The sequence below is a fragment of the Tachyglossus aculeatus genome, chromosome X3, assembly GCF_015852505.1.
Source record: "Tachyglossus aculeatus isolate mTacAcu1 chromosome X3, mTacAcu1.pri, whole genome shotgun sequence".
In the NCBI taxonomy this organism is placed as follows: domain Eukaryota; kingdom Metazoa; phylum Chordata; class Mammalia; order Monotremata; family Tachyglossidae; genus Tachyglossus; species Tachyglossus aculeatus.
In genome coordinates, this window is record NC_052099.1 from 29,996,158 (window position 1) to 30,021,379 (window position 25,222).

Consider the following 25,222-nt stretch of genomic DNA (forward strand, 5'->3'; position numbering starts at 1 on the left):
CACTCTGCTGGGGTGGCAGAGTGGGGAAACCTCCTCTAATCCTGGCTCTTCCACTTGCCTGCCGTGTGACCTCGGGTGAATCACTTATTGATAATAATGGTGGTAGTATTTAAGTACCTCCTATGTGTCAAGAACTGTAGTAAGCGCCGGGGTGGATACAAGTTTTAGACTGTGAGCCCGCTGTTGGGTAGGGACCGTCTCTATATGTTGCCAACTTGTACTTCCCAAGCGCTTAGTACAGTGCTCTGCACACAGTAAGCGCTCAATAAATGCGATTGATGATGATGATGAAGTTGAACAGATGGGACCAAGGCCCCATCCCACCTGAGGTTCACCGTCTAAATCAGGAGAACAGGTTGGGAATTCCCATTTTTAGAGTAAACTGAGGCCCAGAGAAGATAAGCAGTGTGGCTCAGTGAAAAGAGCACGGGCTTTGGAGTCATTCATTCATTCAATCGTATTTATTGAGCGCTTACTGTGTGCAGAGCACTGTACTAAGCGCCTGGGAAGTACAGGTTGGCAACATAGAGGTCATGCGTTCAAATCCAGGCTCCGCCACTTGTCAGCTGTGTGACTTTGGGCAAGTCACTTCGCTTCTCTGTGCCTCAGTTACCTCATCTGGAAAACGGGGATTAAGACCTTGAGCCCCCCGGGGGACAACCTGGTCACCTTGTAACCTCCCCAGCGCTTAGAACAGTGCTTGGCACATAGTAAGCGCTTAATAAATGCCATTATTACTGTTATAAGTGACTTGCCCCATGTCACACGGCAAGGAAGCGGCAGGGTGAGGATTATTAATAATAATCATAATGGTATTTGTTAAGCACTTACCACCGTGTGCCACACACTGTACTACGTGCTGGGGTGGATTACGAGGAGATCGGGTCGGACCCAGTCCCTGTCCCGCGTGGGGCTCACAAGTCTCAATCCCCGTTTTGTAACTGAGGCCCAGAGAAGTGAAGTAACTTGCCCAAGGTCACACAGCAGACAAGTGGCGGAGCTGGGATTAGAACCCACGTCCTTTGACTCCCGGGCCTGTGTTTTTCCACTAGGCCACACTATTGGTTATGAATGGTCCTTTGTCATTATGCTTTAGCTTTCCACCGTGCCACTGAATCATACTGAGAGGGGAGTGGAACAAGGGTCCTCAATTTGCTTCGAGTGTGCCTCAAGGTTGGTTTTTTCAGTGTAATTAGGCATTTGATTTTAGCTGCATTAATCTCTCGTTTTCTGAGTGATATTATTCAAGGGATACCGTGTTAAATGCTTTGAACTGAGTGGCTGAGTCATCTTTTCAACCGGCATCGCTTCTTTTTCTTTCCTCCTACGCTGCCTTGGGCATCTGTTCTTGATGTCTTCGTAAAACGTCAAGCAGTATGTTCCGTTAAAGATAATCCTTAAAAAAAATAGTGTATCCTTCAGGATCCACTTTAAAACTAATGACCTAAACAATAACAGGACGTTTCCAAGGATCTGCAGATCATTGCAAATCCAGGGCCTTTCACCCGGGGAAAAAAGAACAATCTGTAGTGAGATCCAGGTTGCTTATTGCGACTGCCCAAGTGATTTCACGTCTTTCCGGGGTTCAGTTCCTCTGCTTTTTCATGCTAAGCGGTAAGTCTGAGCGGGTATGTTTGCTATGCCCGCCTATGTCTGCGTATTCTGCATATTTGAGAGATGTGGTACTGGGGAGAGCAGTAAAACAACGATGGCGATATTAGCTGTAGAGAGAGGTTATAGCAAAAAAAAAAATCCGCGGATGGTTGAGTAAAATTTGAAACAGTTTATTTAATTAGTAATAGTATTTATAAGTATTCCCTTGGCCATCCCTGCGGCCAAAATGACGGGGCGGCTTTTGAACCCGCCTGTCAGGATTGACACCGCACCCTGGGTCGAGGGGGGACAGTGATCCGAGTACCCCCCGACTCGGCCTGAGCGCGGGCCTGGGTTCGAATTCCACCTCTGCCACTTGTCTGCTGTGCGACCCGGGGAGAGTCACTCCACCTCTCTCAGCCTGCGTTGCCTCATCGGTAAAATGGGGATGGAGCCCGCGAGCCGCCTGCGGGACAGGGACTGTGTCCAGCCCAGCACTTAGTACGGTGATAAGTGCTTAACAAATACCATTAAAAAACACGGGTTTGTGCAAGGTTTTCAGCTATCTGTTGGTATAGGCGTCACATTAATAATAATGAAAGAAAGATTGTCAATCTTGAACGTGAGGTAAATATTAAAATCTGAAGGGATTTTGCTAGGGTAGAGCGTCTTTCCATTTTAAAGCATCGTGTTTATGGAGGGGACGGGTGTGCTGGTTTGTTTTAATTCCGGGGTTGTCTTGAGTTTGGAGCAAAAGGGCTGCGGCAGAATGGATTTCCACAAACATGGGACTTGGGGGCCATAGGGGATTCCTGTAATGAGTCCGGGGGGGAGGGAGGTCTCCCATCCTCATACAAAACGGGAAAGAAAAATAATCTGTTTTACTGCTGGAGCATATAGGAGGGCGGAAAACTGGGGCCCGTCCGCTCCCACCCCCTTTTCCGAGTGCAGAGGACACCTTACCCTCTAAAGCAGAAACTGATGAGATTGCTACTCACCGGTTTCCCCCAAATTAAGCCTTGACGGACACCAGTTTGAGGGAAGGAAGCGGATCAACCCGTTGTTCTTGTCTTCTTTAGGAACAGGGTTTGTTTCCCCTCTAGTCCTCGGACTCCATCCTGGTAAAGAGGAACTGTTAGAGGTGTGTGAGTTGGGTGGGAGGAGGGAGAGAGGGAGAAAGATCTTTCATGTGACAGTTAAAGTGGTCAGGGTGAAGGTTTAAACCCAACAAGTGAAGTCCTTGTTGGTATTTGCATCATAGTGCATTTTGTTGTATCCATTGTTTTATCAAACCCCCTGACTTTTACAATCATCAATCATCATCATCATCATCAATCGTATTTATTGAGCGCTTGCTATGTGCAGAGCACTGTACTAAGCGCTTGGGAAGTACAAATTGGCAACATATAGAGACAGTCCCTACCCAACAGTGGGCTCACAGCCTCAAAGGGGGTGGATGCGCTCACAGTCTAGAAGGGGGGGGGGGGGAACGACAGACAGCAAAACAAAACATGTATACCACCGTATATACAGAGGAACACTTTATCCCGTCTTTAGCCTAATTAAAAGGGGGGTAGATCCGCTCACAGTCTAGAAGGGGGGAGACAGACAACAAAACAAAACATATATACAGAGGAACACTTTATCCCGTCTTTAGCCTAATTAAAAGGGGGGTAGATGCGCTCACAGTCTAGAAGGGGGGGGGACAGACAACAAAACATATATATAGAGGAACACTTTATCCCATCTTTAGCCTAATTAAAAGGGGGGTAGATGCGTTACACACACACACACACACAATTACGATCAAAAATAGTTACCAATCCGACTGGCTTCCCCAAATTTCCTGAAGATAGTCCCACGTCAGAGGAATTTCAAGGAGCCTGGCCCCCCGCAGCAGGCCATCCTGGTAAAGTCTTAGATGCTTTGGCCTCAGCCCCAATAAGGTTTCTCAGCGCAGGTCTTAGATATTTGTTTTCTTTGTTCCGCGGCCCAAAGGGGACCAGTTCTTTCTCCCTTTTTATCGGTTGTGGGGTTTTTTCGGGGGTGGTGAAGGGGGAGTTGAGGCAGAAGTTCTCCTTTGCTGCTCAGACTCCCTGCTCATTACGAGGAGAAGCCAGAGAGGATTGCAACCCCGCCCTCCCCGTGCTTACTTACCCCTCAGCCTCAGACCCACCCAGCAGCCTTTATTTGGCCCAGGAGAGCACTTTAATCAATCAATCAATCAATCAATCAATCGTATTTATTGAGCGCTTACTGTGTGCAGAGCACTGCACCAAGCGCTTGGGAAGTCCAAGTTGGCAACATCTAGAGACGGTCCCTACCCAACAGTGGGCTCACAGTCCGGAAGGGGGAGACAGACAACAAAACAAAACATATCGACCAAATAAAATAAATAGAATAGTAAATATGTACAAGTAAAACAGAGTAATAAATCTGTCCAAACATATATACAGGTGCTGTGAGGAGGGAAAGAAGGTAGGGCGGGGAGGAAGGGGGAGAGGAAGGAGGGGGCTCAGTCAGTCAATCAATCAATCGTATTTATTGAGCGCTTACTGTGTGCAGAGCACCGTACTAAGCGCTTGGGAAGTCCAAGTTGGCAACATCTAGAGACGGTCCCTACCCAACAGCGGGCTCACAGTCCAGAAGGGGGAGACAGACAACAGAACGAAACGTTTTAACCAAATAAAATAGAATACCAAATATGTACAAGTAAAACAGAGTAACAAATCTGTCCAAACATACATACAGGTGCTGTGGGGAGGGGAAGGAGGTAGGGCGGGGGGGATGGGGAGGTGTCTCAGTCACTCCTCCTCACTCCTTTAGTAGCTGTTCGTGGCTCAGTAGAAAGAGCCCGGGCTTTGGAGTCAGAGGTCATGGGTTCAAATCCCGCTCCACCAAGTGTCAGCTGTGTGACTTTGGGCAAGTCACTTTTCTCTGTGCCTCATCTGTAAAATGGGGATTAAGACTGTGAGCCCCCCCATCAATCAATCAGTCATATTTATTGAGCGCCTACTGTGTGCAGAGCACTGTACTAAGCGCTTGGGAAGTCCAAGTTGGCAACATATAGAGACAGTCCCTACCCAGCAGTGGGCTCACAGTCTAGAAGGGGGAGACAGAGAACAAAACCAAACATGCTAACAAAATAAAATAAATAGAAATGTTCAAGTAAAATAAATAAGTAGAGTAATAAATATGTACAAACATATATGCATATAGTGATTATTAATTATGATTATTACATATATGATTATTAATTATGATTATTGGGTGGGTTAGCCGGTGGGATTCGAACCCAGGGCCCGGGCTGAGCCATCGTCGCCTCAGCGGCTCGCTCGGCCGGAACTCGTTTTCTTTGATTTGTTTACGTCTCCCTCCGCACCTCAAGCATAACCACGCTGCCACACAATGCAGCCCCGTGTCCTTCCGCCCACTATGATGCCCCCTCAAAACCCCTCACGATTTTTATTTTATTTTTATTTTATTTTATTATTTTTTATTTTACAGTTGAAGAGCCGCTAGCTAATAACAGTCCTATCTCCATGTTTTGTTTTGTTGTCTTGTCATCTCCCTTCTAGACTGTGAGCCCGTTGTTGGGTAGGGACCATCTCTATACTTTGCCTACTTGTCATAATATAATAATAATAATAATGGTATTTGTTAAGCGCTTATTGTGTGCAAAGCACTGTTCTGAGAGCTGGGGGGATACAAGGTGATCAGGTTGTCCCCACGTGGGGCTCACAGTCTTAATCCCCATTTTACAGATGAGGGAACTGAGGCCCAGAGAAGTGAAGTGACTTGCCCAAAGTCACACAGCTGACAAGTGGCAGAGCCGGGATTTGAACCCACGATCTCTGACTCTAAAGCCCGTGCTGACTTGTACTTCCCAAGCGCTTAATACAGAGCTCCGCACACAGTAAGGGCTCAATAAATACGATTGAATGAATGAAATCCCAAACCCCAGCTTTGGTTTTCCCATTCTTGACTCTGCCATTCCATGGACTTTTCTCTGGAAACATTTTTTCTCAGCTTGTAAACGTAGGTTTAGATGATCGCAATTGAAGTTTGTTTTTAGGGTGTTTTGGGGGCAAAATGCTTTTGCGTTTCTTAAGATATTGCAAACTCTTCACTTTATGAGAAATGATAGCGATTGCCATCTGCCTGCTTATTTCGTTCTGTTGCCGTCTTACTGAAAATATGTGTTAGAAATGTGATGGGTTTATTCCTACACTTCTTTCGCCATGTCAACACCTTTACTGCGTAACTATTCCCCTAAGCACTGTTCAGTTCTTAAACTGTGGAAATGAGGGTCTGAAGTAAAAAATGTTGTCTTTATGTGGGCCGTGCCAACAACTGAACGCATTTATGTGGTATTAAAAGTCCTGAAATAGACGTGCCCTTTTTTTGAGGGAATTTGTTGAGAGGAAACTGGAGTTTTGCTGATGGTGCTGAAAATTTAAATTTGACACAAGACTGAAAAATGTTTCATTTTTTTTTTTTGTAAGCCTCTTACTGTTCTCCATACTGATTTGCTATTCTAGATAACTAACTTCTAGACTGTGAGCCCGTTGTTTAGGGACCGTCTCTATATGTTCTCTATATGTTGCCAACTTGTACTTCCCAAGCGCTTAGTACAGTACCCTGCACAGAGTAAGCGCTCAAAAAATATGCTTGAAAGAATGAGTGAATGAACCCTTTATACCCTAAAACTCTATAGCACTTTGTAAGGGTACATTTTTTTATATGTTAAACGCTTAGTATGTAACAGACACTGTACTGACTGTTGGGGTAGATATAGGCTAATCAGGTTGGACACTGCAAGGGTTCGTATTCCCATTTAATAGATGAGGTAACCGAGGCCCAGAGAAGGGAAGCGACTCGCCCACAGTCTCACAACAGACAAGTGGCTGAGCCGAGATTAAGACTTTGAGCCCCGTGTGGGCCGGGGACTGTGCCCAACCCTATGACCTCCTGTCTACTGTAGCGCTTAGTACAGTGCCTGACACTAGTAAGCGCTTAACAAATACCACAGTTGTTGTTATTATTATCCCAGGTCCTCCAACTCCCAGCCCCATATTCTTTCCGTTAGGCCATACCGTTTCTCTGTTTCTGTCCGAGAATCTGAAGTAAGGGAACCACCAATAATTTTGCCAGTGTGGGAAAGACAGTGGACTGGGAATAATAATAATAATGGTATTTGTTAAGCGCTTATTCAATAGCTTCCCTCGGAAGTATGGAGGCAGTGGAAGGGGCATCCTTCCAGAGGCCGGGGAAAGGTGGCGATTTGGCAAAGTTCACCCAGTTAGGCAGTGATGGAGTGGAAGCCAGGCTTTGACCCCTCAGGATAGTTTGTTCTTTTATCACACCGTAGGTTGTTTAGTAAATATCAGCACTGCCATTTACGGGCTAAGCCCCCCACTCCCTCGCCTCCCCTAGTCCACATTTTGATTTCAAACGAAATGTATTTTTCGGTTGTTCAGTAAATATCAGCATTGCCATTTATGGTCTAAGCCCCCCCCCCCCTCGCCTCCCCTAGTCCACATTTTGATTTCAAACGAAATGTATTTTTGTCCTTTTTTGGCAAACCTGGAGTTGGGAAGTGATCGCTTTGGTGATAATAATAGCAATCAGATTGTGGCGTTTGTTAAGCGCCGGGGTGGGGACGGGCAAATCGGGTTGGACACAGGGACTCACAGTCTTAATCCCCATTTTGCAGTTGAGGCCCGCAGAGGTGAAGTGACTTGCTCAAGATCACACAGCAGACAAGTGGCAGAGGCGGGATTAGAACCCAGGTCCTTCTGGCTCCTTGTCCTTTGTTCTATCCACCAAGTCGGGCTGCTAATCTAATTTTTGCAGAATGAGAGTGCAAGTTTTTTTTAACGGTATTTGTTGGCGGGAATGTGCCGCACACTGTTCTAAGTGCTGGGGTCCCTACAGGACCCAGGTTGTCTGATTCCCAGGTCCAGGCTTTTCCCACTAGGTCAGGCTGTTGCTGTGTTTTTAAACTGAGCTTGTGTGGGCAGTGAATACGTCCTACCAACTCTTCCAGGTGTATTACACTCTTCCAAGCCCATAGTACAGTGCTCTGCACACAGTAGGTACTTAATAGATACCACTGAGTGATGATGTGGTTTAGATTTCTGTATTTCGGAAATTCTTTTGTACTTAGCAGAAAATCTCTCATTGAGCACTAGTCATGTGCAGAAGTCAGATTGGACTGGATTGCAGAAGTCAGTCAGTTATAGTACAAATATAAAAATACACCTGCCCCCAGTCTTAAAGTTTAAGTATCTTACTGTTTAACTTTTTTCAAAAAAGTCTTTGTTGTCATTGTTGTTTGCCTCAACGTGAAGCATTCCCTTCCCGTCTGTCTTGACTTTTCCGTGGCAGAGATTATGCTGTCCTGTAACATCGTATTAATTATTTTTAGTCAAATCTTCAGAGACCCAAGTTGTTTTTGTTTTTTCCTTCATTTAATGAAGATTCCCTAGGTGGAACCGGTCACTGAAATCTAAAGCACCTGGGATGCCTTAAATAATTAGATTTTGATTCTGGGATTTTTTTTTTCCATTATTGAATGTACTTTCCAGGCTCTATTTTTCCAGATAACATGTCTGACTCTGTTATATTGTACTCTCCCCAGTGCTTACTACAGGGCCATGCACAAAGTAAGTGCGCGATAAATACGATTCATGAGAGTTTGTTAAGCACTCATTATGGTAAACACAGTGCAAAGCGCTGGGGTAGATAAAATAAAAGCAGGTCAGGCACAATCTGTGTCCCACTTGGGGCTCACAGCCTGAGAAGGGGCGAGAACGGGTGTTTAATTGCCATTTTACCGATGAGGATATTGAGACACAGAAATGTTAGGTGACTTGCCCAAGTTCACACAGCAGGCAAGTGGCGGAACCAGGATTGTAATGCGGGTCGTCTAAATCCTAGAGTCACTAAGCCTCGCTGCTCCTGGATGCTGTGTGTGATGGAGCAATCTATCAGATGTATCTTTTGAGCGCTTCCAGTGTGCAGGGTGTTTACTAAGTGCTTGGGAGAGGACAATCGATGTAAGAGAGTTGGTAGATATGTTCCCTGCCCTAAAGGAGGTTAAATATTAATTTTGCTCCGGAGCAAGTTTAGCTTGTTTTTAATATGCCCAGAAGCTGATTTAGCATTTGTCCTGAATCTTTTTAATCATTCCAGTATTTAGTTATTTCTTATTTTCCACTCTCTGCACATTTCCAGGACCAAGTTTTCATGCGTAGTCATTAAAATTGTGGTTTAAATTATTGATCGGTTAGTCCCAATTGAGTAAATTGTTTCCTTAATCACATTCTTGCTGTTTGTTACGGTCTTAACGCATGTTATTCCCCAGGCAGATAGATCTACAGGCTCCGTTTTCAGAGGGTGGAGGGATTTCTTTAAAATAGTCCCAAACAGCAAGCGTTATGGCCTAGCATCCTTGTTGCAGAGATCGATTCTCCATTTTACAATAGCGTGATCTCCCCCTTCCTTCGTATTTTGACTCTTCTGTGTAACGTTTGGAAACTCTGCATTTCTAAGGAGACATCTGGGCCAGATGGGAGTTCTGCAGAACCGAATTTTCAGGTTGAAAAGGGAAACTAAGCATCATGAAACAACTAGGATATATGTTGTGTATTGGTTTTCCCTGGATAGATCAGCCTTCTTTAATCTTTCCTGGAAAATAGAGGGTTTTCTGGGTGTCTGGTAAGATTAGACCACTGGAGTACTGGATGAAGGGCAGAGCCCAGGGATCAATGTTAGATGCAGTTTTTTTTGGAGAGGACTTTCAATCAGTGGTATTTATTGAGCACCTATTATGTGCTGAGCACTGTACTAAATGCTCGGGAGGGTACAGTGCAAGAGAATTAGCAGACACGTTCCCTGCCCATAAGGAGCTTCCAGCCTTTCCTTTTCTGAACCACGGCTATCAGGCATTGGATTTGCAATGAAACAATTACTCCCTGGATTTTTCGGTTCTGCCCGGAGGCACAAGGAACTGCCCGGTGAGGCTGAAGCCAAAGCGCTTTCCCTCCGTCCTCGTCAGTGGCGCTGCGCTGAGCGCTTGGGAGAGTATTGTACAACAGAGTTAGCAGTCACGGTCCCTGCTCGTAATGAACTACAGTCATCAGTGCGTTTGCGCCCTAATAAAGAGAAGCGATGAAGATAAAGACCATTTTTGTGAGGATTTAGATATTCCCATTGCAGAACTATCAACATTGGACAAATTACTTACAGTGGGCGATTTGAGTGACCACCAAAATACTACTGCCAGCCAAAAAAAAAGACTGAGAAATACATCCAGGTTGCCTCTGTGGTGTCGTCACTTGTGTTTTCTTCGATGCTAAGTGTGGCAGGAGGACCTCAGAGGGGCAGAGATCCCTTCAACTGGGCACAGAACGGGATGCCAGGCCGACCGCCTTCACTTCTGCTCCAAGCTCACGTCGTCTACGTGAGTTGTAACGAGGAGAGGCACCCAAGACAACGGGGATTGGCGAGTGGGGCATGGCCAGACTGGAAGGTTGTCTGCAGCCAAAGTGAAAAGTGATGGTGTTGGTTGCCGTGCCAATGTAGTGTTTTCATCCACGCCCACTAGGTTCTTGAGACGGAGGGGCTGACCGTGGATTCGGATTTCTCGGAGGGCCCCCGTCGAGGAGTTCGGAAAGGCCCGCCCCGGGGAACTCTTTGGACGGAGGTGACGGAACCTCCCATTTTATTGGAGAATGAGAAAACGGGAGAGATGTTGGACGCGGGCGAAAGCGAAGAGGCGGTGACAAAGAACTGGAAAGCGTTTAGCTAGCCAAAATCTGTCAGCTTTATTGAGCGTCTCCACTACGGAGTAGCCCGGATTTAGCAGCGTGGGAGCATTCGCACTGGGAGGAAAGAACACGGGAAACTCAGATGACCCTGGGTTCTAATCCCGGCTCTGCTGTGTGCCTTGGGCAAGGCGCTGCAATTTCTTCATCTGTAAACTGGGGATACGATCCCTTTTCTCCCATCTTAGGCTTTATGCCCTTGGTGGGTGAACGGCGTCCGACCCGATTAACCGGTCATCTACCCCGGGGCAGAGCTCAATGCTTGGCATCTGGTGAATGCTTAAGAAATGCCATCATGTGGTTTTATTAGAAGTAAAAGTTGTGGTGCCTTCCCTAGAGGAACTTATATTCTAGTGGGAATAAGTGGCTTATTGCATTTTATGAGTATTCATTCATAAAAACATCAGCATTTGGCTGTGGAATAATTTGTTTCGGAAGGCGCTTCTGTTCTTAAGTATCTCATTTTAGGGAATCATTTTAAATCCAGTTGCAGCTCTGAACATACAGGTCCATCACCTTTCTGTGATGGCATCTTTACACAGATTTTTTCTGTTTATTTTCTGTTTATTTTCAGAATTATTAGACTGTAAACTCCTTGAAGTCAGAGATTGTGTTTGGAGTGCTTTGTTGTAACTTTTGTCGGACTCTCCTGAACTCATAGTTCAGCGCACTCCTCACTCAGTAGATGCACTCACTCCCTTAATTCCTTCAGAATTTGAAAGATTATGGGAAGCAGCGTGGCTTAGTGGCAAGAGCCCGGGCTTGAGAGTCAGAGGTTGTGGGTTCTAATCCCGGCTCTTCCACTTGTCTGCTGTGTGGCCTTGGGCAAGCTTCTTAACTTCTCTGGGCCTCAGTTCCCTCCTTTGTAAAATAGGGATAAAGACTGTGAGCACCACGTGGGACAACCTGATTACTGTGTACCTACCCCAGCGCTTAGATCAGTGCTTGGCACGTAGTAAGCGCTTAGTAAATACCATCATCATCACGAAGAACAGGGCTTGGCACATAGTAATCGCTTAACAAATACCATAATAATAATAATAGTATTTTTGTCACGTAACGGTGCAGGCTCGTGATTTTACTAAGAACCCTTGAAATGGTAAATTGAGCCTACTCCATCATATGGGGAGCCCGTGTTCAAAGTCAGGTGTGGTTATTCATTTTTAATAAGGTGTGCAGGGTTGTTTTTAAAGCAGCCAATAATCTGAGGGTTGAAATACAGTTGTTTTCCTGGGACACTTCAAAATATCTTGGGCCCAGAGGCTATTGAGTCATAAGAGTTAACGGTGCCCATCGAAGCGTGCAAAAGAAATGATAGATAATCAATTCATCGAGCGGTTCAAGACATTTCCCAGGGTGCCGCTAGAATTCCGCCAATTACCTAGATTCGAATGTGTGCTTCGCGACTTACTGGTGGAAAAAAAAATGGGAGTAAAATGAATTTTTATATTTTTAAACACATTTCTCTTGCCATTCCTATTTCTTATCACGTGTTGAAGGGCAGCGTGACCAGATTACACAGCGGATTTATTGGGAAAAGGAACGCTTTACCTTAATTTTGTGCGTCTGCATCATTTTTCTTTCTGTGTCTTTTAGCCAAACCAAACAGGAAGCTGACATTTCTGTATCTAGCCAATGATGTCATTCAAAACAGCAAAAGGAAAGGGCCTGAGTTTACAAAAGACTTCGCACCGGTCATAGTGGAAGCTTTTAAGCACGTTTCCAGGTACGGTAGACTGTTATGTGATCGTGAGTTCCTTTTACCGTTTAACTTTCTCTTAAGCTTTTAGGATTATCTTCTCAAAGTCGCCCACTGTAGTGGGGCCTGAGAAGTCCTATCCATTAAAATCCCCTTTCAGATCATTTTTCCGAGGCCGGCGCTAAAGGTGGAAGATACTCGGAGCAGAGCCGTTGATTCCAAATGAAAGACCTCTCCCGGGTGTTCAGGTTTCCTTTCTGTAGCTTGAACGACACAAGAAAACCGCTTTGATCTTAAGAGCAGTTGAAAACTTCCTTAACGAAGATTCAGGGATAGTTTACGTCTCACACAATTTAGCATCAAGGTATTGAAGTTGGTAAAACAGTCTGGTTTGTAGGATTAGCGTGGTTTTGTCACACGTGCCTCTTCGGAGAATTTAGTTTATACACACGGATTGAGATAGCTCTCTCTCTATATATATAGTTTTGCCCGAGCCCCCACCGGCATTATTAGAGGTAGTGGTAAATTCCCACCATTGGGTAGCTTTTATCTAGATTTTTAAGTTTAAAAGTTAAATTTTAATGTAGATTTTTAAAATGCTCCCATGCCTTTGCATAGAGTAAAAGGCCCAATTGGAGGTATAACCCAAACCAACTCAGTAAATCCAAACTAAACGATCTGAAGGGCCGCGGGGGAGAACTTTGGCGCGCAAGTCTTCCTAACTTTGTACCGTCACCCACCGGTAACAGGGAAAAATCCGTTACAGGGAAATTTCCAGGGTGTCCATTTGATTGCACCTTAATTGAATGTAGTGGACCCGGGAGCAGCTTCCGCTAATCGTGCTGTCCCACTCCAGTTGTCCGGACCCTTCTCCGACCAGGTGGGAGGCCTGCAAGTCTGACCCCTTTCCCTCCTAGTTGTCCTGTGTTTCGCTCACCTCAGTCCCCAGGGAAACCTCCCGTTGGGTGCTTTCACTGAGCCACACCAGTCAACTTGGAGGTTCGATTCCACATGCCGCGGAGTATATTTTAAAACCATTTTCCCACCCCCGAGCCGCCGCGTGCTATTTCAGGCGGCGCCGATGACTTCTCCTTTTTCCCCCCTCCAGTGAGACCGATGAGAACTGTAAGAAGCACCTTGGAAGAGTGCTCTCCATTTGGGAAGAAAGGTCTGTGTATGAAAACGACGTATTGGAACAGCTCAGACACGCACTCTGTAAGTACCGTGCGGATTCTTTTCCCTGACACCTCTCGATTTCCCCCCACTCGCCACCCCTGTCATCCTTGCACTGACCTTTTAATTTTCTTTTAACTCTAAGATGGCGAGAAGAAGTCTAGGAAGCGCATGTATGAACAGATAAAGGTGGATGAAAATGAGAACTGTTCTGCTGTAGGCTCCCCAAGTGATCCTCCACAGGTAGAAATGATACCCTCTCCTTTTTAAAATTAATCACGCTATTTTCGACTTCAAGGTACTCATTCTGTACTAGGCTTTCAAGGCCAGCTCAGTTTTTCATTGGATTTTGACCTCGCTTCAGCGAAGGGTGGTTATTGCAGATGAAGGGTCATTTGAGTCACGTCCAAATGAACGCTCGGGGAATTGTCTTCGACGCCCCATTAAATAGGATAGTTTTAGGATCTAAATAAAAACTGAATCTAAGTGCAGATTTCCTTTGCCTAAATGCCACTTGTGTTCTTGGAAAAGAAAGCCCTTGAATGAGTCTCTTGCAGATTCCGGTTATTCAGCAGACGTAGCTGTAGAGGAGATTGTGCTTCATCAGAGTTTTTTGAGTACGCTAAAATGAAATCTCTACTCTTCACCCGCGTCTTCGCATCTTATGAAGAATGTTGATTCTGAGCGCTTTTTAAACATTTTAATAGATGCCTCTCGGTGCTGAGGAGCAGGGCGGGAAAGCTCGGGAGAGTTGGTGACGGGAGGTTAGCAGTGAGGGTCCTGGCTGACCCCTTCTCGGCCCTTCTGCCGTGACTCGGGGAGGGCAGCGGGTCAGCTTTGATCGGTGAGACACTCCCGACATGTGCAACGGAGGTTTTGATAGCCAGTCGACGCGCTGGCCATCTTACGTAGGTTGAGGACCCTATCAATATGATCGGGAACTTAGCGGGTGAGGTAACTTAGCCGCCGACATCGTTGAAAAAATAGACTCTCACCTAGACAAAGAATAATTTAGGAGAGCGGCATTGCTGTTGTTTCAGGTGGGTTGGAGATTGTGAGTGTGGAAGTTATTCTGGTAGCCTTGTCCATCAGCTGATTTTAATTTGTCTAGAGCCAGAAGGAGCTAAATAATAATAATAATGGCGTTTGTTAAGCGCTTACTATGTGCGAAGCACTGTTTTAAGCGATGGGGAGGAGACAAGGTGATCAGGTTGTCCCACGAGGGGCTCACAGTCTTAACCCTCGTTTTGCAGATAAGGTCACTGAGGCACAGAGAAGTGAAGTGGCGTGCCCAAGGTCACCCAGCTGACAAGTGGCTGAGCTGGGATTCGAACCCATGACCTCTGACTCCCAAGCCCGCGCTCTTTCCACTGAGCCGCGCTGCTTCTCTTGGCGGTGTTGGGCCTTAACATATTAGGTGCTAAAACGCGAACAACCACTGTTTAAGCTTTTAGTCGGATCGGTCACACTTTCCATCTCTGTTCAGGAGAAACAGCCATGCTGGCAGGTAGCAGCATAAATATTTGAGTTTTGAGGCAATAGAACCTAGAAACTCAGAGGAATGTAGTGTAGACTTACGCCTAGTGAATTTTTAGGAGGAAGCTTTTTGATGTGGTAACGTTACATCCCTAATCAATCAATCAATCGTATTTATTGAGCGCTTACTGTGTGCAGAGCACTGTACTAAGCGCTTGGGAAGTACAAGTTGGCACCACATAGAGACGGTCCCTACCCAACAGTGGGCTCACAGTCTAGAATCCCTAAGACCTTCAGGAAATAAATGAAAAGCTTCCTAATAGGTTGCCCCCGATAGTGTGGTTTTTCTTTCCTCCTTAGGACGATTGTTTTCAAAGATTGTTCTCTGAAAACCCCACAAGGACATAATAATAATAATAGCATTTATTAAGCGCTTACTGTGTGCAAAGCACTGTTCTAAGCGCTGGGGAGGTTACATTCTAGCGCTAGTATTCTAGCTCTTAGAACAGTGTTTTGCACATAGTAAGCGCTTAATAAATGCCATTATTATTATTATTATTATTATTATTACAAGGTGATCAGCTTGTCCCACGGGGGGCTCACAGTCCTCATCCCCATTTTCCAGATGAGGGAACCGAGGCCCAGAGAAGTGAAGTGACTTGCCCAAAGTCACACAGCTGGCAATTGGCAGAGCCGCAATATGAACCCATGACCTCGGACTCCAAAGCCCGGGCTCTTTCCACTGAGCGACACTGCCGCTCCCTTCCTCCGGACCCCTTCCTAAAATTAATCACACTATTTTCAGTTTCAAGTTACTCATTCCTTACTACGCTTTCAAGACCAGCTTGGTTTTTCATGGATTTTGACCTGGCTTCAGCGAAGGGTGGTTATTGCCAAAGAAGGGTCATTTGAGTTACGTCCTTTGGAGGGGTGGGAGGAGAACAGTAAAGATCGCCGAGATGTGCTAGTATCCCCTTCTCTTCCCCCAGACTTTCGGAATTTCCTGGATGATTGGAAAATGTACAGTAATAAAATTCCTCATCTCTTCTGAAACGTCTAATAGCCTAGAATCCACATGCAGGCCTGGTGGTGGTGGTGGTGGGGGGACCCAGTCCATTGACCTGACAATTTTGGGGGTCAGTGATGTTTCATTTGGTTTCAACCGGTGTGCGCTTTCAGACCACGGATCTCACTCGAGCCCTGCAAGAACTCGAAAACGCAGCCTCCAGCGACGCAGCCGTTCATCAGAGGATAGCTTCGCTGCCCGTTGAGGTCCAAGATGTTTCTCTCCTCAATAAAATCACAGGTGAGGAAGGAGAAGGCGCGGTTCCGCTCGGAGCGCGGGAGGGACGGGAGATGACTCTGTCTTTAATGCATCTCTCTCTTTCTCTGCCCTGCGCTTCCGTTTTAGATAAAGAATCTGGCGAACAGCTGTCTAAGATGGTAGAAGACGCGTGCATGTTGCTGGCGGATTACAATGGCAGGTTGGCAGCAGAAATAGATGATAGGAAGCAGCTAATTCGCATGCTCTCAGATTTTCTCCGGTGTCAAAAAGAAGTCCTTGCAGAGAAAGAACATAAACTAGAAGTGCGTAACCCTTTGGTTTTTAGTCCTTGTTCATTAAATTCCTTTCTCGCCATCACTCTTGCTACGTAACTCTCTCAGATTGGTAGCGTTCTGCATTTCCGTGCCTTTTACATTTCATTTTCCCCCGGAGCCTTTGGCCGGCCTTCGAAAGCGGGGAAGCATCTCGGTTGACTTGGGAAAATGGTTTCTGTTGGGTGGGACCTAATTCAGCAGCCATGGCCTCGTATTTGCAGGTTGTTTTCGGATCTTCTTGTAGGATTGCTCGTCTGAAGACTTTAGAAGCGGGCTGCTCATTTTGATGCGGAAGACTCATTTGTTAGTTTCATTTCTGTGACTGACACCCCCCCCCCCCCCCATTTAACATTCAGACAATGCCGTGTTCACTTTTATTTTTCTAATGGAGTGCTTTTGACAGAGTTCAACTGTTTAAATCAAGCACTCAGACTATACGTTAACCCCGCTGTTGCTTCTGTTCTGTCGTTCACGGTAAGTAGTGCGTGACCTGCTCAGCGGTTGCCTTTAAGATGGTCTCTTTAATGATTATCTAGCTTCTGTTACAGGTGGTGGACTTGGACGTTTCGTCTATTGGCGTCAACATCCTTTAGCACTCCCGTCCTGCTAAAAATAAACAAACTCAAACTCCTGTATCGTCTCATGTTTTTAAAAGAAAACGGAAGAAAATTTTTTTTTCGTTCCTTTCTTTTATACAGCTCCTCCCCCCGCTGGCCTTTCACCTTCCCAAGAAGCCTCTCACTCGGCAGGAAATTAGGCGAGAGACAGAGAGCGCTGTATTTTTACGTTAGACGAAAGAGAAACCTCCAGAAGAAACCGGGCTAGTCATTCAGGACATCAGTCCGGCTTCTTTAAGGAGAGGTCTCTCTCTCGTCTGATGTGAAAATGAAACTTTATTAAGTGAGGTTTTCCCTCGACGGCATGTAGCTGAACGGAATTGAGGCTCCTTTCGGTTTCGTAAATACTCTGCAAAGTAAGCATTCCGAAGACCATTAAGCAAGTCCGGTTCTTTTGGTTTTAAAGTGTGTTGTTTAGATTGCTGAAGAGGTTTTTGGTTTTTTAGGGGTTTTTTTTTAAGACCACACTTGATCGAAACAATTGTAACCACTGGCATCCTTGCCCTGATAAACCTTCAACTGATTTTTTACTTCCCTCATCAGCGATGTTTGCCTGTCTCCATTTCTGTGGGTAGCGTTCAGCCACTGAACGCCAAGCCTGAGTGAATTAGAGGAGGATCTTCAGACCAGAGGCCGCCGTGCTTTCTAGAGATCCCGGTGGGGAGGGGACTGTGTTTTATCCAGCCGCTTTCTCCAGCCATAGGGGCAAGCCAGGCGGCTTTCCTCCGCCTCGTAAAGGAGCCACAGAGGCAGCATTCCTCTTTCTTCAGAGCTGCCTCGGCCCAAATCCCTCCTTCGGCAAAGAGCCACCCGGCATCTTTAGGTGGGAGGCCTTTAACTCCGAGTTTAAGTGGGAGGTCGCGGAAGAATCCAGTTAAATTCAGTTTTGCTATCGTTGCGTGCCGTCCATTTGAATTTTACTCCAAAGACCCCCAAAAGGTCTTTAAGAGTACAGTAGTTGACCTCTCACCGGCCCCGTCACGGTTACCGGATTCTATACAGACGAATGAACGTGAAGTGCTGAGCTGTCTGAAGGGGAAAATTTCAGGGAAGGCCAGAACGTTTTCCCAAAGCTGTTCGGCATGTTTCCAGCGTGTGATTTCTGAAATTCGGTTTAGGCGAGGATCGAGACTTTTGAGCCTTGCTAGGGGAGAAGGCCAGCTGAGGTGTTTTACTCGGTGTTTCTTTAGTTTTTCTTACGATGATCTGGTTGGAGAGGAGGGTGTTGAACACGAGGCGGATTTTTCCGAGTCTTTGGCCATTTCTGTTTGGGAGGTAAAATTCAGTATCCTGCGGCAGATCCTCCTTTGCGATCTAGGTTTTCCGGACTGTTTCCAGTCAGTTGAAAAACCTCTTTGTCTTCTCATCAGATAAGTGTTCTGTTGCATGGCTTACTGCTGATGTCAGCTTGCAAAGCGTTTCAGGGCTGCGTTTTTTAGTGCCTGGTAATATTGGGTGGGAGGTAAGCTCGATAGTCCTATGTTATTAATAGCACGTAGAAAGAGAACGAATTGTCTACGTTGAGAAAACTGGACACTTCCTGTCTGTGGCTCTTTAGCCGAAACTGTCCTTTAAAGAACAGGACCCCAAAAGCGAAACCAGAAATCACCTGCTTGATGCCCTTTTGGAGTAATGTCATGATGTCATTCTTCACTTTAATCAGTCATATTTATTGAGTGCTTACTGTGTGCAGAGCACTGCACTAAGTGCTTGGGACAGAACACACGGTAGACACGTTCCCTACCCACAGTGAACTTAACGGTCTAGATGGGGAAACTTCACGTTTGTACCGTACATCGATGAAGTCCTCTGGTCCGTCCAGTCGCCTTGCAGTCTCGAGGATAAAGCCCGAATTGTAGTATTTTTTCTGTTTCCTGCAAGGGCAGGCAGAGAAAGCAGTTCCAAAGGTAGTTTCCCACCCGGTTAGAAAAAGGGCGTCGCTAATGCGCTTGACGTGACCGATGTTGATGTCCAGGGAGGTGCTTTGGAGGAAGAAACGGGGTCTCCACTCGATGGCAAGGGCGTTTGGGGCGTCTCAGACAGTTTCAGATCATCCGTGGAGCCGGGAACACCTGAAGTACATCCAGCCTGAGAGGATGGCGTGTTGGGGTTCCCTCCGGTCAAGTGGAGTGCTGCTAAAAGGATCAGGGGTAGTGGCGATGATGGTAATAATTCAGAGTCTTCATCGATTCTAGGAAGCCAAGGGTCCTACCATCAGGTCACAGTTCTGTGCTTTCAGAAATAGGGAGAAAGCACGCAGGGCGTTGTGTAGTCAATTGCAGAAAGCACAGATGAGATTGTAAAATCAGCTGTGCACCTGGGCCCCAATCTGTTGTGCTGTTGTTAAGAGTGTGGTTTTGAAGTGGCCGGTCACCATTATTAGATGCCTCTCTGAAGCTGTTAGTCGAATACACAAGCGACAGTATTAAGGCAGTCTTTACAAACTAATCGTGGAATCTCATCTGATGGATTTTTCCCCCCTTAAAATCATTTGTCAGTATTTCAAGGCAAGTGAAACATGGATTTGTAATCAAGTGGATGAACTGAGAGACTGTGAGATTGTGGTTTCTAGCAGCAAGTAGCCCAGTTTTGTCAGGCGTGGGCATCTGGGTTCCGAACCCTGCCCGTTTGATTTCGCGGCGTTGTCCCCCGAGTGTTGGCACGTGCCCTCGGGGAAGGGAACTGTGGCATGGCAGAGATTGTGTCCATCTAGAAGCATCTCTAGAGAAGCAGCGTGGTTCAGTGGAAAGAGCACGGGTTTTGGAGTCAGAGGTCATGGGTTCAAATCCCAGCTCTGCCAATTGCCAGCTGTGTGACTTTGGGCAAGTCACTTAACTTCTCTGTGCCTCAGTTACCTCATCTGTAAAATGGGGATTAAGACTGTGAGTCCCGCGTGGGACAACCTGATCACCTTGTAACCTCCCCAGCGCTTAGAACAGTGCTTTGCACATAGTAAGCGCTTAATAAATGCCATTATTATTATTATTATTATCTCTCCACTTTTCATCCATTCCATCATGTTTATTGAGCGCTTACTGTGGGCAGAACACTGTACTAAGCGCTTGGCAAGTACCCTTCCTGGAGGCCTGAAGACCATTTTAGCTTTTAACGTTCGCGGTGGCTTCACTGAGGGATTAGGCCCCAGGACTAAATCTAGATCTTTTGGGGTCAAAGCAACGCGGAGATCCCCAAAATCAGGGGCTGTAGAGGAACCTCTCAAGGACCCTCCATCCCTTTTCCCCCCAACCTCACCCAGTCTGCTTGCTGTGTTTATTGGCTGTGCTCTGCTCAGTTTGGTTTAGCAGAATGGCTTCAAGCTTCCCTCTCTCGTCCTGGGATAGATGGAGGAGACGGGGTTGATGACAGTTAAATTTAGGGCAGGCTGCTCCCTTCTTACCTTCTCACTTGGTCGGCAGTCCCAGGCCAACCTCAGTCTGCCCCTTCTTCCCCGCAAGAAGGTTTTCTGCCATGGGGAAATCTTCTGTTTTCAGATGACAGAGCAGAAAGACTGGCACCCGGAGTAATTTTAAAAAGTGGGCTTGGGGAGAGAGAGAGATAGCAGATAATAATAATTATGGCATTTGTTAAGCACTTACTATGTGTGAGAGAGCAAATAATAATAATTATGGCATTTGTTGAGCACTTACTATGTGTGAGAGAGCAAATAATAATTATGGCATTTGTTAAGCACTTGCTATGTGTGAGAGAGCAAATAATAATTATTATTATGGCATTTGTTAAGCACTATGTGTGAGAGAGCAAATAATTATTATTATTATGGCATTTGTTAAGCGCTTACTATGTGTGAAGCACAGTTCTAAGCGTTGGGGAGGATACAAGGGGATCCCATCCCACGTGGGGCTCACAGGCTTCATCCCCATTTTACAGATGAGGCAGCTGAGACTCGGAGAAGTTAAGTGACTTGCCCAAGGTCACACAGCAGACATGGGGGAGCCGGGATTGGAACCCGTGACCTCTGACTCCCAAGCCCGGGCTCTTTTATATGTTTGTACGTATTTATTACTCTATTCATTTTACTTGTACATATCTATTCTATTTTATTTTGTTAATTTGTTTTGTTGTCTGTCTCCCCCTTCTAGACTGGGAGCCCACTGTTGGGTAGGGACCGTCTCTAGATGTTGCCAACTTGGACTTCCCAAGCGCTTAGTACAGTGCTCTGCACACAGTAAGCGCTCAATAAATACAATTGATTTGATTGATTGATTGATTTCCACTGAGCCACGCTGCTTCTCTAAGGTTTTAAGCCCTGGGGAAAGTGCAGTACGGCAGAGTTGGCAGGGACACGTTTCCTGCCCGCAACAGACTTGTAATCTAGAGGGGGGTGCAGAATATTCACAGAAGACAAATTGGGAAGAAAGGTTAATAATAATGGCATTTGTTAAGCGCTTACTATGTGCAAAGCACTGTTCTAAGCGCTGGGGGGGATATAATGTGAAGAGAGGGGTGGGTCAGAAATGAGAAGAGGCACGGTAGCAGAATAGTAGTAATAGACGTAGAGTCGGCCTGGTTATTCCGAGGAGACACCACTGAAGGTGAAAGTAATGGTACTAATTGGCACAAGGAGCAGCATGGCTTTAGTGGAAAGAGCCCGGGCTTTGGAGTCAGAGGTCATGGGTTCAAATCCCGGCGCCTCCAATTGTCAGCTGTGTGACTTTGGGCCAGTCACTTCACTTCTCTGGGCCTCAGTTCCCTCATCTGGAAAATGGGGATTAAGACCGTAAGCCCCCCGTGGGACAACCTGATCACCTTATAACCTCCCCAGCGCTTACAACAGTGCTTTGCACATAGTAAGCGCTTAATAAATGCCATCATTATTAGTATTATTAATTGGAGTCAGGGGTCATGGGTTCAAATCCCAGCTCCGCCACTTGTCAGCTGTGTGATTTTCTATCCCAGCTCTTAGTAAAGGGCCTGGCACATAAGTAGGTAATAAATACGCCCACTGTTGGGTAGGGACCGTCTCTAGATGTTGCCAACTTGTACTTCCCAAGCGCTCTGCACACAGTAAGCGCTCAATAAATACGATTGAATGAATGAAATACTGCTTTAAAAAAAAGGAGAAAGAGGCCTTTAACCCCAAGAGGGATCGGGAAAGCTTCTCTTTCTCCCCGAGTCGGGGAGGAGCGTGAGGATCTCTGTGTCTCCCCATCCTCCAAAGGCCGGTTTGGCTTATATACCGAGGTTATGGGATGGGGAAAGGGAGTAGACTGTAAACTTTGTTGTACTCTACCAAGCGTTTAATACAGTGCACACATTAAGCCCTTTATGAATACGATTGAATAGGTGACTCTGCATTTGGGGGGCCCCATGATAATGGTCACTAACCGCTGATGGCTGTACAATAATCGAGGAAATTGCTTTTGGGCCCCCAAAGAGCATCCATTTACTGTCTTCTGAAATCATGTGAGCCCGTTGTTGGATAGGGACCGTCTGTATGTTGCCAGTTTGTACTTCCCAAGCGCTTAGTACAGTGCTCTGCACACAGTAAGCGCTCAGTAAATACGACTGAATGAATGAAGAGGAAGGAACAAATCTGTCTTAGCATGGCTCAATGGAAAGAGCCCGGGCTTTGGAGTCAGAGGTCGTGGGTTCAAACCGCGGCTCCGCCAGTTGTCAGCTGGGTGACTTTGGGCGAGTCACTTCACTTCTCTGGGCCTTAGTTACCTCATCTGTAAAATGGGGATTAAGACTGTGAGCCCCGCGTGGGACAATCTGGTCACCTTGTAACCTCCCCAGCGCTTAGAACAGTGTTTTGCACATAGTAAGTGCTTAACAAATGCCACCATAATTATTATTATTATTATTATTAATTGTGATTTTGGTTAAGGACTTACGTGCCGAGTAATAATAATTATAGTATTTGTTAAGCGCTTACCATGTGCCAAGCACCATTCTAAGCACTGGGGTAGATACAAGGTAATCAGGTTGTCCCACTTGGGGCTAACAGTCCTAAATATACAGTATATACAGTTACCTATATCCATGTATATGTATGTTTGTACGTATTTATTACTCTATTTTATTTGTACATATTTATTCTATTTATTTTATTTTGTTAATATATTTTATCTTGTTGTCTGTCTCCCCCTTCTAGACTGTGAGCCCACTGTTGGATAGGGACCGTCTCTATATGTTGCCAACTTGGACTTCCCAAGCGCTTAGTACAGTGCTCTGCACACAGTAAGCGCTCAATAAATACAGTTGAATGAATGAGTGAATAAATATAGTATTTGTTAAGCGTTTACCATGTGCCAAGCACCATTCTAAGCACTGGGGTAGATACAAGGTAATCAAGTTGTCCCACTTAGGGCTAGCAGTCCTAAGTATAAAGTATGTACGGTTACCTGTATACATGTATATACCTGTATATATGTTTGTACATATTTATCACTCTATTTTATTTGCACATATTTATTCTATTTATTTTATTTTGTTAATATGTTTTGTCTTGTTGTCTGTCTCCCCATTCTAGACTTTGAGCCCCACTGTTGGGTAGGGACCGTCTCTATGTGTTGTCGACTTGGACTTCCCAAGCGCTTAGTACAGTGCTCTGCACACAGTAAGCGCTCAATAAATACGATTGATTGATTGATTGATTGACTTGGGGGGGAAGAGAGTAGCAGGCCAGAGAAGCAGCAATGGAAAGAGCCTGGGGCTTTGGATTCAGTAAGCGCTCAATAAATACGACTGAATGAATGAAGAGGAAGGGCATCAGGTGACCACCAAAGTAAACCTCAGGGCAATCAATCGTATTTATTGAGCGCTTACTGTGTGCAAAGCACTGTACTAAGCGCTTGGGAAGTACAAGTCAGCAACACATAGAGACAGTCCCTCCCCAACAGCGGGCTCACAGTCTAGAAGGGGGAGACAGACAACAAAACAAAACGTACTAACAAAATAACAAAATAACCCTAGAGAAGCAGCATGGCACAGTGGAAGGAGCCCAGGCTTTGGAGTCAGAGGTCATGGGTTCAAATCCCGGCTCCTCCAAGTGTCAGCTGTGTGACTTTGGGCATATGTATATATGTTTGTACGTATTTATTACTCTTATTTGTACATATTTATTCTGTTTATTTTATTTTGTTAATATGTTTTGTTTTGTTGTCTGTCTCCCCCTTCTAGACTGTGAGCCCGCTGTTGGGTAGGGACCGTCTGTACATGCTGCCAACTTGGACTTCCCAAGCGCTTAGTACAGTGCTCTGCACACAGTAAGCGCTCAATAAATACGATTGAATGAATGAATTGAGATAAGGTAGGAAGGGGCAAGATAATTGGTTTAAAGATAATGGTAAGGAGTTTCTGTTTGAGGAGGAGGGAGAGAGAGAAGAAGAAAGGGGAGGGAAAATGGAGAGAAGAGAGGCTAGGAGCTGAGAAGAGAAAGCAAAAATTCAGCTGTAGCCTGAGGGGAGAGGCAGTTAAAAGAGCAGGAAAGCAGGAGGAAGAGCATTTGAATGTTAGGGGAGAACAAAAAAGGGGAAATGAAAAACACTTAGGAGGAATTGGGCTGAAATACAAGGACAAAAGCATAAATAAGAGAAGGAAAGAGAAGAAACAAGAGTGACAGGAAGAGAGTTCAGAGGTCAACTTTAAAGGGAAAGGAAATGGACAGCCTGAAAGGAGGAAGCATTGGATGGCTGACCCTGGCAAAAATTGATATATTTTTTTTTAAGTACATTAAGCGCCATCTCCATGAGTTGTTCTTCCCAACTGCGGTCCCTGAAGAAACTCTTTACCTGATGGTACAGTGAGCGCATTCGCCAGGTAGCTGTAACTGATAGACGACAATCAAATACCCGCAAAACCAATCTGACAGGCCCGCCGGAAAAATTAAGCCGAACATCCTTTATCCAAGAAACGTTGTGAAAGCCCTATCTAGAGTCACGTGGACGTACGGCAGATTAATCCTGCTCTTTCGGAAGAGGAAAGCGTTCCCTAGAGTCGCAGTTTGTGAATGCGCGAATCTGATCTTTCGTGTGTGTGAACGAGTACCAGTTGTGTTGCATATGTCCGCATTTTTTCCTTTTTCGTTAGTGAAACTCCAAGCTAACATGAGCAGGGATTGCCTTCTACCTTTGGGAGCCCTAAACCAGTAGGCCCAAGTCAGAACTTGAGGCAGAAACCAACTGAAGTCAACCAAATAATAATATTAATAATTAATTAATTGATATTAATTAATAATAACATAATAATTGTGGTATTTGTTAAGCCCTTAC

At 45.6% G+C, this 25,222-nt stretch overlaps 1 protein-coding gene across 2 annotated transcripts in view; it reads left to right on the forward strand.

The window, feature by feature from the left end:
• RPRD1A (regulation of nuclear pre-mRNA domain containing 1A) overlaps positions 1–25,222 on the forward strand; it is a 54,130-nt gene that overhangs the window by 7,861 nt on the left and 21,047 nt on the right. The window contains exons 2-7 of one of the 2 annotated variants that reach the window (XM_038770476.1): positions 12,021–12,150; positions 13,232–13,338; positions 13,442–13,539; positions 15,952–16,078; positions 16,184–16,359; positions 16,908–17,004. In XM_038770476.1, the coding sequence (XP_038626404.1) occupies positions 12,021–12,150; positions 13,232–13,338; positions 13,442–13,539; positions 15,952–16,078; positions 16,184–16,359; positions 16,908–16,964 (695 nt within the window). In that variant the 3' untranslated portion in view covers positions 16,965–17,004. Of the gene's footprint in view, positions 1–12,020; positions 12,151–13,231; positions 13,339–13,441; positions 13,540–15,951; positions 16,079–16,183; positions 16,360–16,907; positions 17,005–25,222 lie in introns of those variants that run through there. The other variant, XM_038770475.1, reaches the window with a different exon arrangement.